Source organism: Syngnathus leptorhynchus, chromosome 1, assembly GCF_054491065.1.
Source record: "Syngnathus leptorhynchus isolate UIUO chromosome 1, UIUO_Slep, whole genome shotgun sequence".
Lineage (NCBI taxonomy): Eukaryota > Metazoa > Chordata > Actinopteri > Syngnathiformes > Syngnathidae > Syngnathus > Syngnathus leptorhynchus.
In genome coordinates this window covers 8,232,970-8,248,142 of record NC_141195.1, presented here as the reverse complement: position 1 = coordinate 8,248,142, position 15,173 = coordinate 8,232,970, and the positions used below count along the sequence as shown (strand labels likewise).

The 15,173-nt window shown below is 42.1% G+C and overlaps 2 protein-coding genes across 2 annotated transcripts; one reads left to right on the top strand and one right to left on the bottom strand.

Moving 5' to 3' along the window:
• The first annotated feature begins 1,916 nt into the window (after positions 1 to 1,916).
• syt6a (synaptotagmin VIa) lies at positions 1,917 to 11,456 on the top strand. Its single transcript, XM_085917395.1, has 6 exons — positions 1,917 to 2,095; positions 3,206 to 3,767; positions 5,570 to 5,690; positions 6,984 to 7,155; positions 7,552 to 7,702; positions 7,910 to 11,456. Exons 1-6 carry the CDS (start codon positions 1,917 to 1,919, stop codon positions 7,979 to 7,981), a joined length of 1,257 nt encoding a protein of 418 aa, XP_085773521.1. The 3' UTR covers positions 7,982 to 11,456.
• On the bottom strand, positions 9,798 to 14,665 carry olfml3a (olfactomedin-like 3a). The gene is made up of 3 exons (XM_085917396.1): positions 14,555 to 14,665; positions 13,232 to 13,538; positions 9,798 to 12,455 (listed from the first exon to the last, which is right to left on the bottom strand). The coding sequence occupies exons 1-3, from the start codon at positions 14,663 to 14,665 to the stop codon at positions 11,674 to 11,676; spliced, it is 1,200 nt and encodes a 399-aa protein (XP_085773522.1). The 3' UTR covers positions 9,798 to 11,673.
• Positions 14,666 to 15,173: the final 508 nt, after the last annotated feature.

Genomic DNA, 15,173 nt, shown 5'->3' with positions numbered 1-15,173 from the left:
GAATAAAGTCCAATTTATTTCTGGATGCTTGTTGACAGGTGAAAGTCTAAAATCAGGTCATCTTAAGTCTGGACTGAAATAGGATTTGCATGTCTGTGTTACAATTACTGAACAGATGTGGACCGATTTATGTCACAACAGTCTTTCAACTACCACCAAAGCCTGGTATAGACTGACTAACTACAATATCACACCAGAAAAATGACATTCTTTCAAATCTATCCTATCTGAGTCATGTTTCAGAGGTTGGCTCATTTCTGCACTGTACCTGGCATTGCACCAAGGTGGAGTTCTTCTTGCTTGACATCTGTTCCACTATAAGCAGGATCACAGGATACTGAATCCTGCAAAATTCTATTTGTGATTCTTTGGACAAGGCACAACTCAAATGTCTAAAGATTGCTTTACGTGTGGCTACCTGAAAGTACATGAGATGGAACTTGACATGGACTCCCTTCCTATTGTTAATAGCAACTGGAGGGGAAAAATAGGCAACGGACTGGCAGCCATATTTCGACCACACCACTAAGACATCAAATACCTGACATGATTGCTCGCATCACTTTCAAATGCTGACTGTAGTTTATTTTTGTCTTGCATACACAATGCTGATTTGTCCACTTATTTTGTCAGTCGTGTGGGTTTATAGATTAAACAGTCTACCTACTAAATGTGTATTATGTAGCTGTAATCCACAAGCAAGCAATCTTCTTTCCTCTATTAATAAAACGGAAAAACAATCAGGAATGAACTCATCCTTGCCTCCAGGTTCCAGCTGCTTCTATTTGTCTTCAGCGGGGGGAAGATTTAGCTCAATAAACATTTTAGAAAAAAGAAAGACAGAAAAAAGCAAATTCAATGTGCCCTAAAGCGGCTTCCTGCTATGTGTGCACTATTACATGGAGACTGGAGTCTTCTGAGAGCAGCACTCAGCTATGGTAGATAAATTAGAGTCAACGCAGTGCGTGGAAAAGAACACTGCTGCAAAATGTGGGGAATTGAATTCAGGTTTGAGCGAATGGGGAATGTTCCAGGTATTAGATGCTGTAATTTGATTATGTGGAATCAAGAAACAGCATGGTTTGCCTGTTCTCCCTCAGGCTCCACGCATCTCGCTTGTCAGTGTCCTCGGCCCGTGTCCAAGTCTTTTGTGTGTGATTTAGACCGAGGCACAATGACCAGGTTCCTTCACGTGTCGGCCATTTTGACACCTCATCCCTCATCCCGTGAGCCTTCTTGGATTAGCATTCAAATAGATGATATTTCATTTGCATGTTTCCTTTCCGCCAATTGGCACTGCCTCAACCATTGTTTTTCTTTCAATGGCGGTGCCATTCAATAACAACGCCACAAGAGTATTATTATTTGAATGCATATTTTTTTCTGGGTACTCTTGCTCTGTTGGGTTAATTGAAAACTATACATTGTTTTTAAATCAAGCGTCATTGCAATATTCACGATGTACAATAACAAAATACTTATTTTCCCTTTCTACGTGTGTTAGCAAATATTGTTCCCCAATTGAGGGCCCCAAAAACCTTTTCAGCAATTTGAAGTCTCTGGAAGTGAATGGCAGTGGATGTTATGTGCAACAATATTGACTTTATACAGTGTCTCTTTTTGTGCTCTCACCCTCATCATTACCATCTGCTTGCCCATATTGTGTTCCCGGACCCCACGGCTCGACACCAGACGCTACTTTTGGCCTCCTTCTCGGTGTGTTTGTGCTCTGCGGCTTGGTTCTGCTGGGCCTGCTAGCCTTCGGCTCCTGGAAGCGGTGCGGTCCGCCTCGGCGGAGCAAAGCCAGCTTCCTCTCTCCGTCCCCCAGCCCGGAGCACCGCCCGCTGCAGCTGTCTCGCCCGCTGCCATTGCCGTCGCCCCCAGGTACCCAGCAGCTGCAGCAGCCAGCGGTTACCATGGCAACAGAGAAAATGAAGGACCCCGTGGGCCCGATGGGCTTCCTGGAGGCTGCGGTGAAGATAAGCCATACATCTCCTGACATCCCCACTGATGTCCAGCTCTCCATGAGGGAGCACTTCCTGCGCCGCACACAGCGCATGCAGAGGCAAACAACTGAGCCCGCTTCCTCCACCCGGTTAGTCATGACACGCGTGTGCGTGCGTGTGCGGCCTAGGCTTAACTTCTCGTTACGGCGAGTAAGCAGCATTGGAAATCCGTGGGTAGCCCCGGGAAGTGCGTCCATGATCAGCGTGTTCTGCAATTCACATTAGTTTCCTCTATTTTTCAAAACAAAATTAAAATAATGAGAGTCAGAGATATATAGGACGAGTATGTATCGCTTTGTCGGTAAGAATAATCATTTCACATTTGAGGTTGCATCGTACTGCTGTTAAATTCATAAGCCTAGATGAATTTTAAGACAAAGTGGATTTATTTGTAAAGCGTTATGTAACGAGTCAGCGACCTCAAAAAGCATGTGCATGTTCTTGCAGGTCATTACAGTGACACTAATTGCATGCGACGACTTCATCGGGAGCCTTTCACCGAGGGGACAAAATGCTGTGAACGATTGCATGTCTTCAGCATGTTGAGCGTGCATCCTTTCAATCGTTTTGTCCTTGAATTAAAGCTTGAGTCAGCCCCCGTGGGGGTTCAACTCCAAAACTCATCAGGAATTCCGCAATGCATGCAGCGCTACGAGAGGCACGCTAGCAGTGTCACTTTGTCATCACTCATTAGCTGTGAGCAGCATCTGTTTAACTTTATCAATGTGAATTTACTTCATTTACGCTTTAATGAACCGTGTACATGGGAAGATGAAAACTCTTACTTGTCCCTGAATGTTCATTTTGGAAAAAACATTGCTACTGGCAATGAGGTGAGGCATCTCCTAGTTGAACTTTATCAGTTGTTTTGCAGCAGATAGAGTGAAATGACTATAAAGGCACTCAAATCCTCCATTTACACCTTATCTACGAAAGCACATGGTCTGTGGGCGGCATGTTTCTGGGTTCTTGTCATCCTATCCACACAAAAAAAAGGTGCTAATGATGTAAAGGTCACTGGTGTCGTGGTTCACTTGTCTGATTTCAGCATGCCGGCATTTGTTCACTTCCCACTTAATGACATATAAAATAGTCTGCTTAACCTAATGCTAGCAAACAAAGTTATCAAATGTTGTCTTTCAAAATTCACATGGACAGTCCCATCACCATGACCTCCTGTGTCTCTCGTCCTTCCGCAGGCACAATTCCTTCAAAAGACACCTTCCCCGGCAGATGCAGGTCGGCAGCTTGGACCTGGGGAACGACTACATGTTGGACAAAGAGGAAAAATCCACAAGCATTGGCCGTATTCAACCAGAGCTCTACCAGCAGAAAACATGTGACTCGGAGGATTCCTCCAAGAACAGCAGCAGCAAAAACTGCGGGCGGATTAACTTCTCTCTCAAGTATGATTACGACAACGAGGCCCTGCTCGTCAACATTATCAGGGCGGTCGACCTTCCCGCCAAGGATTTATGCGGCACGTCCGACCCTTACGTCAAGATCTACCTGCTGCCCGACCGCAAGAAGTTCCAGACGCGGGTCCATCGAAAAACCCTCAACCCCACCTTTAGTGAAAGCTTCCCCTTTCCTGTGCCTTACGACGAGTTGCCGAACAGGAAGCTCCACATGAGCGTTTTCGACTTTGACAGGTTTTCACGACACGACATGATCGGGGAGGTGGTGATGGACAACCTGTTTGAGACGTCCGACCTCTCCCGGGAAACCAATATATGGAGAGACATCGAATATGCCACCAGCGTAAGGCTTTTTTTTCAATACTTCATGTGATTTTATCTTTTAGTTTACATTCACATAGACGTCATTTTGAAGCAACACGTACAAAGACGCCCTGAATTGCTCGTTGAGCTGAGCTCCTTTGAAGTACTGTGAGGAACTCAAAATTTGCCGCGGCTTTCCGTATTAATCCATTCCATTTCTATGGCGCTTGTCCTCATTAGCTCTCCGAGTGATCTGGAGCCTCTCAATTCATTCACCCTCAAATTACCATCCATGGAGAGGTTAATCCAATTTAATATGTAACCCCGCCAACAGGCAAGTGAATCCACAGGGCTGAGCTAAGATTTGAACCCAGAACCTTTAAAGTGGGATTCATCTACCCATCTTACTATTGACCTCACACCCTTTCATATTGCGTTAACGCTCTATCGGTATACAAAGCTTAAGAATGAACCACAGCTTTTGCAGTTTAGGTAATTGCCGAAAGTCTTGCGGTTGTCAAATTGCCATGCGACTTTAAATAGCACAAGTCCCTCCACAGCCCATCAGTGTCACTTTATGCTTTTCCAACACTTGACTGTTGCGCTCTGGCATCACAGCTTGACTTTCACACCTTTCAAAGTGAATTCCACACCACAGCACAGGAAGACATGGATGTCGGCGGTTCAGCTGTGAGTGTGCGATGACGTGCGCCTAATTTTGGCTGGTTTGCACCTATGCAGAGAAAAGGGCATTTCGCCGGTTAATTGTCTTGACTAAATACTCTTGTTATGGCGATTCATCTCTAAAAACTGCTCACGTGGTTGTGTGTCAAGTGTTCAGTGTTGATATGCACAAATACAACCCAAAACACCAAATGTTTTTACATTAACTAGATGACTAACATTTCCGGAGATTTACATTACTGTATTTTCCGGACTATAAGGCGCACCTAAAAACCAAAAATTTTCTCAAAAGCCGTCAGTGTGCCTTATAGTTCCTTAAATTCCAAAATTTAAACTGGCCCGAAGCATTGTGTCATGAAATCAATCATAAGTGGCCCGCTGAAGACTATGAATCAAAAAGACTGTGGATCATTATTTTGTGATTATAAAGTAATTTGTTGCATCTGAAGTTGAAATAAAAAAGATAAAATGGAGAAAAATCTGACATGATGCGTGAACGGTGTGCCTTATAGTCTGGCGCGCCTTATATTAGGACAAAACTTTAAATTGGGCCTTTCATTGAAGGTGCGCCTTATAGTCCGGTGCGCCTTATAGTCTGGAAAATACGGTACTTTACTGAGAATAAGCAGATGTCTTCCCCGGTACTAATTATTTAATTTACAGACAATACTCACCTTTGCATGACTGTTTATATTGTTTAATGTTGTGATGGAGAGGGAAAGAAACACACAAACACAGAAATGTGCTGTAAAACTGCCTGGCGTTTTATGTGTAGAAAGTCTCCACAGACCATAATAAACACCGGAAGAATCATTCTGACTTCCTCTGTAAACTGCACGCAGACGAACCACAGTGTGCCTTTGGGCCTCGGGGACTCAGCAGCCTCTTCTGCTCATGGCCTGTCATGGATGCCATGATAGAGTGTGAGAAAACTAAGCACTACATTTCGGGCAAATGGGGCTAACATGGCCACGGGAATATTGTCCAAGTGTGGCTGTAGATAGCAAAATTGATGATGTTTTTTTTAGCACACTTGATTTTCCCCACTACTGCTTCAAGACACTCAATCAACGACTCTACTTCATCTACCGAATTTGAGATTTTGCTATTATTTGAATATTGTAGGTTGATTATCATGTGCCATGTGTCCATCTTCAGGAGAGCGTTGACCTTGGGGAGATCATGTTCTCACTCTGTTACCTGCCCACTGCTGGAAGACTCACACTGACTGTCATCAAGTGCAGGAACCTCAAGGCTATGGACATCACTGGATACTCAGGTGGGTGCATGCGTGTTTTCGCTCGTCCGCAATCACAAGCACACAAATTGCTGGGAAGTCATCTCTCTGTTTATTCCGGCAATTATTCACTGGCAAGGCGTGCAATATCAAGCCACTGTCAGGATGTCGTTGCTTCATTTTCTTTTTCAAGTGGCTGCCATCCCGTGTTTCCCTGCAGAACTGATACCTCGTGTGAAACGTGACATTTATTGTGCTTTATATGCCAGAGTTCAGCCATAATTGGGATTTATTGTGACATTTCTTTCTTGTGATGTTTAATGACATGCAAAATGAGCCAGGATTTTAATCCCAAGTGTGTTTTGCTTTTACCATTATTTTGATTTGGGTTTCACGCATTATGTACTATATTTCCCCATATAGTCGTTTGTCTTTTACTCTTTTGCGAAGACTTCTAGATGTCTTTTAGGGGTAAAGCTTTTTTTTAGGTGCACACATGTATTTTATTGTATTATTGATGAACATTATGCGTTCAAAGCTTGCCATATTTATTAGACCACCTATCATGAAAATGAGTATGCAGTGTCACGGAGTGTTTTAATACAGACCGGTGCAATTTGATTGAGCTCTGAGATTTACATTTTGATCTGGAAGGGGCGGATTTCAAAATGCATTGAGCTTTTCAATTGTTGTTGCTGTTCTGTTAGAATCAAATTATATACGTCTGATTTGACATTTTAATTTTGAATGTAAGCCTCAGATTTTTTTACATTTGTTTATGAAACAGTCCATTTGAAAAGTTATGGATTACATTTATTATATATCATTTAAGTGTCATCATCATCCACGCTGATGTATTACATTTTACACAGCAAAATGACCATGGTCATTACCAGTGCTGTTAAGAGATAGCTATGGCATGAACCTTACATCGTCTAATGGTCTAATAAGTTTTATATAAAGTAATTTCTTCATTTCCACAAAGACAGAACGTCAGGCTTTTTTATGCTCAATTGACAAAATCTTACATTTAATACTTTTAAGGAAGCCCACAAAAGGGGTGTGGCCTTCACACACGATTTTCAGTATAACATCTTTAAAAAGAAAAACACATTTATGACTCTGCTACAGGCTTATCCTTTCTGTGCGATTCGCCGATTAGCAGGTGTTGACATTTTATTGTGATCTGGGACCGCTCAGCTGCCTTTAAACGCAGACATAATTCAAAATCAATGGCAACTGGGACAAAATAGAGCAACAGCAGGCCTGCCCTCAGATTGTCATAAATGTTAGTATCCTCGCATGACTTCGCTTTGTCGTCATTCTCCAATCTAGACCCTTACGTCAAAGTGTCACTAATATGTGACGGGCGGCGTCTGAAGAAGAAGAAGACCAGCATCAAAAAGAACACCTTGAATCCCACCTACAACGAGGCCATCATCTTTGACATCCCACCCGACAGCATGGACCACGTCAGCCTGCACATCTCTGTCATGGATTACGACTTGTGCGTATGAAAAGTGGGCTGCGTGCAACGATTTATAATTCACTGATTTCGTTGCGCATGTTCTTAATGATGCCTGTCGTATGACAAAGATTGACCTCTGAGACGTACTGTGGTTGCACTAAGAATCCAGAGTGACAAAAATATAAAAACACAAAGAAGATGAAAGAATATTAGTAGATAAAAAGGAAGAAGCTAGGCTAACTGTTAAAATGTTGGGTAACTGCCAGAACACTTCATGGGAGATATTTCATAAACAAAAAAAAAAAGAAAACTAAATTCCCTTTAGCTACAGTATGTTAACAAAAGAAGGAGTGCTATACACAATCATCAGAACCATGGCAGAGTTGACTTTTTTTTTTTACGTAAAGTCTCTTTGCACACGCTCATACCCCGCAGGGTCGGTCACAACGAGGTCATCGGCGTGATGCGAGTCGGGTGCAACGCAGAAGGACTGGGAAGGGACCACTGGAACGAAATGTTGGCGTATCCTCGTAAGCCCATCGCACACTGGCACCCCCTACTGGAGTCTAAGAAATCCGAGAAAGAGGTAAGTCGGGGTGCATTTTGGTGAATTATTTGATATGTTTTGGAGATGTTTTTCACCACATTGTATCTTTATCTCTGTTTTTGTCATTTGTAAAATGTCAAACTCACTCTGTGTGTGTGTGTGTGTGTGTGTGTGTGTGTGTGTGTGTGTGTGTGTGTGTGTGTGTGTGTGTGTGTGTGTGTGTGTGTGTGTGTGTGTGTGTCACAGTGGAAAGCAAGGGCTGCCAGCTTTGACAGTCAGGGCTCCTGCCCTTCCCCCCGCCCCCCAGCGACACCCTGAGCAACGCCACCTGCGACCCCTGCGACCCCCTGCAACCTAGATGGAGGGTGGTGAGAGGTTCCTCCTGCTGGTCCACTTCCTGTCTGTTTGATTATTCAGGAGAAACCCTGCTGTGGCTCCCGACCACTCCCAGCCCCCCCACCCCCTTCCCTTCAGTCAACAACCGAACTCCACCTTCCGCCAGCGTGGTTCCAAGAAAGCTGATCTGGGATCACATCGGGTCAGGCCGTATTTTTGGATGTTCTGACTGCTCAATGCCCTTCCTTCATGGTTGGATGTGTGCAGACTCAAATTAAGAGAAAGTGGTGGTGATCAGAGGACATTTCTCAAAGCGAAGCAAGATGTCTGAGGAGACGTGCACCGCTTTTCAAAAGGTCCTGGTGCTGCATTCATTTACATCGAAACATTATCGAGCTCCATTAAGGTATCAAAATTGAGTTTCCAGTTGCATCGTCATGCACCGTGATCCTCATTTGTTTCCACTCGGGGTTAATCACTAACAAGCTGTCAAAACAGAATGATGAGAAAAAAATTAAATAAAAGTATCGTATAAGTAAAGTACAAGTGTAAAAAGTTGTTCTATAGAGCTAGAAAACAAGGAAATAACAAAAGCAATTCATATTCGCCGTTTACTCAAATAGTGGTTGATGTCCTCCCTCAAAGAGAGGCCTTCCTTGACACATTAGAAAACCAAAAAGCACTTAGAGCCCAAATTTAAAAAAAAAAGGAGACTAGATTTTGACTAGCTAAAAGAAGGTCTATGTTGCGGCGCAGGTGGTGTTAAGTCAATTTGTTGAATTCGATTTTGACAAATGTGCACATAGTTAGACGGTACTTTGCACTCTGCTTGCACTTGGCAAGTAAATAGGGCCCTCAAAAGCACTTAAATGTTTTGACGATTCATCACAATTTACGTGTTACACAATGTAGAGGCTACTCTGATTTGCGTTGGACTCGGACTTGCATCTGGGAGCAACATGACTTAGTATTTGTTCCGCCAAATCTGTTTAGATGTTTCGCTGCACTTCTCCATAATATTTACTTCTTTCCATTTATTTCGTTTTAAACCCCAGTTTCACTTGATAAATATTCCACCGCCATATTGTAAAATATCGACCCAAAATACTTCCACACAAATATTGTGACAGCTTTTTTTTTCTCCAAATGTAAAAATTCTCCTTCCAGCTCAAGTTCAAGAAATAAGCATCACTGACCACTATTTGTGTAAATGCCGTGAATGTAGCACAACTTGATGTTTTTGTTGCCACCTCAGTCTCCTTTTGTTGTAGAGAAGTGTATGTATAATTTTGAGCATAAAATTGTGTACAGACATTTTTTTTTTTTTTTTCATGATTGTTTGCCTTCTTTCAACCAGACAAGATGTGAATTTAGATGTAGCCTAGTAAGTGGTGACAATTAGAGAAAAAAAAAAATCACTGCCTCAATGTTTACTGCTTTATAAAACATCGCATTGGTTCTCCTGTGGAAAACGTGATCCTGTCACCCAGATGCTGATGCTGTTCAGTTGTATCCCTTTTTTGAATTTCTTACATCTGTTGTTGTTTCTATCACGCTATTATGAACTTTAATGATGAAACATTTTCTGTTATGATTTTAATTTTATAGATCAAGTAAATATTTTGTATTTTGAGGAAACTCCCCTTTCAGACGCTGTGAGTGGGAAAAGTGTTCCCGTTTGAAAATGAATTGTGTCATACACAATTATTTTATCAAGGTTGTGATTTAAAAGCAGAAAATATTTTACAATGCTTACTCCAAAACAAACAGGAGGCAGTGTTATTATATCACTGTCAAAAAAAGAATGGAACTAAAGTTTATTTTTTCCTCTCTGCAAAAACCCTCTTTGCATTTTAGATCATATTTAACAAAACACACTATTTAAATAATTTTGGCTCACCCTTGGACAATAACAAATACTAGCAATGGACATGGAAATGCTAACTTGCATAAAAATAGCACAGCAGTAGCAAAACTTGCTTATCAATGAGTCATCTCTTTTTTTTTTAGTGAATGCATTTTTTAGTTTTAAAGACATTTTTAATTATCATTCCATATTGTACCATTAGTTTTGTACCTAATTTCAACATTAGGTAGTTGAGAAAGCGTTTATAGAAATTGTTAAAAAAAATATATTGGCACTCAAAATTCCAGTGGTGACCAAATGAAAGTTAAATATAAATCTTGCTTTTACTGTACCCAAGTTGATTAAAAAAAAAAAAAGACAATAGGTTTTTCCACAATGGATTATTCACGAATGAATCATGAACTTGATGCTTTATCAGGGTTGACAAAAAAAAAATGTGTTCATGATTGTTGTCCAATTATAAAATTGTGAAAGCAACTTGGAAGCCTCTTGGTTGAACATCCAACCTGGCGAGAGATTCAGTGGCAGATCTGATTTTCTGATCAACCTCTGCCCCAAGTAGCCCAAAAAAACAAAACCTTAAAAAAAAAAAAGACAGTGAAGTGAAAATTCTCCCACAATGGAGGACAGTGCGTCAGTGTGTCATATATCATGTTTTCTCTAAAGGGGCTCTACACGTTTCTGCCAGGATCTGTTATAGTCATTTGCTCTTTTTTTTTTTGTGCATCAGTAACGTATGTTTTTTGTGTCATTGGCCCCTGTTGTTTGTGCTCCTCTCATGATATTGTTGACACTTCTAAATTTGACCTTAGTCTCTTTAATTGGCTCTGGTCCTCCCTCCACATCTCGAAGTTCTTTTATAGTTTCAGGAGCTTTCATAGTTTTTGTCAGGTTTTAATTTTCCCCCATGGACCGGTAGAATTGCATGCCTCTATGTATCAGGTATTCTCCAATTTTAGTTTTTTTTTTTTTTAACCCGACTTGCTCCTTGCATGAGTTCTTATGATAAAACAGTCAATCATACAACAGGAAAGAAAAGAATAACAAGGATATACTGATGCCACTTTTTTAGAGCGTGTATCAAATGATGATGACTTGCCAATAACCAGTATGTTTTTGAAATCGATGGATGAAATAGACTGACAGAGTTTAGGATTTTATCTCACACTAATTTTGTTCAGGTACTGGATTCCGTACATCATTGGAAACTTCATTTCCTTGAAATTTTACTTCCAATCTGAGTTGTTCTGAACTGTTGCCGTTTCGAGTGTTTCCTGTACTTATCTGATGGTTTGAAACCCTCCGCACTTTAGTGTTAGTGTTACCACCTTCCTCAAAAATGATTTTTCTCACCTTGAATAAAATCGATTTTTTTTTAAACGGGTATTTTGTATAATAGTGACAAGTGAGAAAATATTCTGTTGATGAAATAAACACTTACTGTAATTATAGGTGTTTGTTGTAAACTTAGCGGTGAAATAATTGGCATTATATTGATCCCCACTTGTCACTGTCAGCCCTCTTCATTGTTTTCCTTCCATGGGGTGTGATGTGTTTTGGTTCTGTGACAAAATCTGCCTTTTGATTAAAGAATTTATGCAAAGTGGGCTGTTGTTTGCGTTTGCCGTATAATGTCGGCAGCCTAACGAGCCAGAGCGATCGACATCGGATCCACACTGACTCGCACAGCGGGGACGTTCAACAACATCTAATTACACCATTGCCAAGTTGTGGTACATTACAGTATTGATACTCGTGATACATTACAGTTAAAAAAATCGGAGATAAATAAAATTTGCCTATGCTGTCAAACCAGCAATTTCCTTTTGGTTGTCAGTCTGTAGAGGATTTGGTAACCGTCGTCCCAGCTGTAGATCTGTTTCTCCTCGGCGTTGTACTTGAGACTGGCATGTGCTCCATATCGTCGGGGGAAATAAAAGAGGGGTGCCTCTTCACTGACCACCTTGTCATTGACATCAAAGACACACTGGACCCGGGAGCGACTGGCCTGCAGAGTGTTGTAAACAACGTAGACGACGCCGCAGACAATGAAAGCCGCCTCCGAATTCTCTCTCGGGCAGCGGGTGTCCCAGATTTGTTCGATGTCCAGCGAGACGGGATCCATTTTTGCGAGGTTGATGCTCAGTTCGGTTTCACCGCCGGCATAAAGAAGCCAGAGGCCTTGCTCGTCCACTGCGAGATCTGCTCGCGTCTCAGGGTTAAGGCTGTAGACAGCAGCTCGGCTCTCGGCGGGGAAAATGGCGACATCTGTGAGCTCGCCAGCAAGGATGTCATATCTGACTACATTTATGTCTTCCCCTTCCTGGATGTAATACAAATAACCGTTGTAAACAGCGACTCCGCCGCCCATCCAGTTGGACGGCAGCCTGAGCGGCCGACTGAGGATGACCAAGGAAGAGCCCTGAAGCAATTCCCTGACGGACTCAAACTGGTAGATGGTGTCTCCCGCTGTCCCGTTGAACACGTAGACTTTGGAGGACCGGGGGTCTCTGAGCCACACACCTTTAGACCCGCCAAGTCGCTTCAGGATCTTACCCGAGCGGATGGTAGAGATGATTTCCACGCAGTCTACGCAGACACAAAATGCCAAAAGTTGATTTATTTATTTATTTATTTATTAACCTTAGCCTCCCACAATGCATAACCCAGTTAGGCCGCAAATGGTTTTCAAAGCAAACAAGAAAAAAAAAACATCTCTGAAAGTTTGTGAACCAAGCTGTAATCCCCTCATGGAGACAGTCCCGTTTAAAACCTTGAGGGAGCCACATAACGGATGAGAGGAACTTAAAAGTAGCATGGAAATTAAGGCTCCTCAGACATGACCTGGAGGCAAAGTTGCATCAGGCTCTCCAACCAAGGAAATTAGGTTCATCTCGGGGTCACCACACAATGTGCACAATGTCTCTAATGAGCTCTGCAGCGCTGTTGGCTTCTAAGCGCAAAGCCTAATTGTAAACTCTATGACTGCCATCTAGGTTGCGCTGAATTTATGCGAGACATTAAGGAGATTGTTTATTTTGCCTAAATACTGCCAAAGGAGATTTGCGATCAGACATCATCATTCGGAGCCAATTAAAACATTTCACTTCACGTTCCAGTGAAATGAATATTGATGTGATTGAGTATATCGAAATTCGCTCCGTGTGTTTGCTCTGTAAATGACTCTACTGAGTCTTGGAATTGAGAGTCATAAACATAAATGTTGTTCACCATTAGGCAATTTTCAGATCATATTTTCCCCTAGAAAATACCTCCATCAAGCCATGTCTGATTATCATCGACCAGTTTTATTCCTCAACAAGTCGAAATGCTTTTGGAAACAATTCACAAGGTTCGTGTCTCACCGGTCACACTGGAGGGCAGCTCTTCCCAGACGTTGTCATCCTCTTCTCTGCTCTCCTCTTGGCTCCACACTCCCTGCTCCACCACCCGGTCGGCACGTTTGGCACAAGCCCGTGGGGACGTCCGGCTCCCCACAACATCCACGTCTCGCTCCACCCGGTTGAGTCGGAGCGCCGCTTCCTCCACGTCTGTGGAGAGCGAACTGTGGGCCTTCTTCAGAGCCTCCATAGTCTTCTGGGACTGTTTGTGTAAATCCTGAAGTTGCATGTGGTATTGACGTGACTGGTCTTGCCACAAGTGCATGCGATCCTAAAAACATGCAGACATTTTTTACTTCTCACAACATGAATGCTTTTTTTCTTATTTCTACTTTCATTTCCACTAGACTGGATTATCAAAATGGATTTTTGACAGGACTCCCTCAGAAGAGCATCAAACAGCTCCAGATCTTTCGGAACACCTCAAGTGAGTTCTTACCAGTGCGTAGAGGTGAGAACACTCAATAATTGTCTCAATAAAGGACTCAACAACTACAACGTAAAAACAAACACATGCCCCGCTGTGATGTCATACAAAGGATTTGGAATTTATGATGTACTAGTGTACCGTTCTTACTGTGCATTTTGTGGAAACAACTACATCACGCTGTTTATTTTGGAGTCAGGAGTTGGGCAAATTGTTCTTTATAAAACTTATCTTAAGGTTGAACATTCACACAATTCGCCCGACCTGCACTGATCAGATTAACGCCCAGGCGAGAAGGATTCATATAGTTATATATTTATTTATTTAGTTTGAATTTCATGCCAACAGCAGTTTCAAGATTGTCAATTACGCTTTTGCAGCCTCTGTGACGACTGTTTATGGCAAAAAATCAGTCTCTCGGAAAGGCATAACCACAAAGAAAAACAACACATTCATTTGAGTGAATGATTTCACTTGAGAGGACGATTCTACGAGGAAAGCAAACGTAATGAAGCAATCCTCTTGTTAGTCATTACCCCATCTGCTCCCTCAGCGCCAATATTTGGCTCTTCAAAAGATGCTTTTGGATGAGACCCAGGAGAGCAAGTTGTTGTTGATGTCTCGTGTATGGTGGGTGGTGTTGTTTCTTTTTTGAAATTGGCAGCTATCACCTTGGCAAGTTGATTGTTCTCACTTGTTTCTGCTTGGCTGTGTGACTATTTGGACAACCTTTCGTGAATGCAATGGAGACATTTTATCGTTGTCGTGTACAAGATGCAATAACTTTAGAAACAGAGGAAGGGAGCAAACATGATGTCGCATGCATCTATGGATATGGCGCTGGAAATGTATCCGATTACCTCAATAGCCAACAATCTGTTGTCCAGATAGTCCATCAGGGCCTGGTAGTAGAACTGAGCTCCACACAGCATCCAGGTTGTGGAAAGTAGCAGGATGAGCACGAGCTTCATTGTCCTCGGATCGCTGTTGTGTGATGAACGTCACTTTTCAGGGTTTGGAACTTTCTCAAAGGTACACCAAGTGAGCGCTAGGTGTTTAAGACGGAGACTTTCCACTTCCTTTTGGACTCTCTCTCTCTGCTGGAATGTTTTCTCTCAGGGAGGAGCCTGATGGAGGAGGCCTGCTCGCTATACCTCCCAAAGTCAACTGGGCCACTGTGCACAACCGTTTTCACCTCTTTGCTGTCATTGTTAATCTTTTTATGAACATAAAATAGTCTAAAACATATTTTATTGTATTTACATTTGAAAACATAGAAGTTAACATTCTTTGTAATCAAGCACTACAGTTTTAAGGGAGAGGCATCTAAATTGGATTAAAGAGCAACTTGCAAGTTCTTTGTTTGCGATAATTGAGAATTTACCAAACTTTGACCTTCTTCATTTTTTAAGACTTAGTTTTGAGCAGTTACTTCCTTTCGTCTTAAAATTCTCTCGCTAATGGGTTTAATGATGACAT

Bases quoted from the DNA above. Each gene is read 5' to 3' on its own strand.
- olfml3a (XM_085917396.1), bottom strand. From the start codon at position 14,665: ATGAAGCTCGTGCTCATCCTGCTACTTTCCACAACCTGGATGCTGTGT. The intron at 13,539-14,554 runs GTAATCGGATAC...GCATGTTTTTAG, and splicing joins ACAGATTGTTGGCTATTGAG to GATCGCATGCACTTGTGGCA. The intron at 12,456-13,231 runs GTGAGACACGAA...GTGTCTGCGTAG, and splicing joins GCTGCCCTCCAGTGTGACCG to ACTGCGTGGAAATCATCTCT.
- syt6a (XM_085917395.1), top strand. From the start codon at position 1,917: ATGGCAACAGAGAAAATGAAGGACCCCGTGGGCCCGATGGGCTTCCTG. The intron at 5,691-6,983 runs GTGGGTGCATGC...TCTCCAATCTAG, and splicing joins GGACATCACTGGATACTCAG to ACCCTTACGTCAAAGTGTCA. The intron at 7,156-7,551 runs GTGCGTATGAAA...CATACCCCGCAG, and splicing joins TCTGTCATGGATTACGACTT to GGTCGGTCACAACGAGGTCA.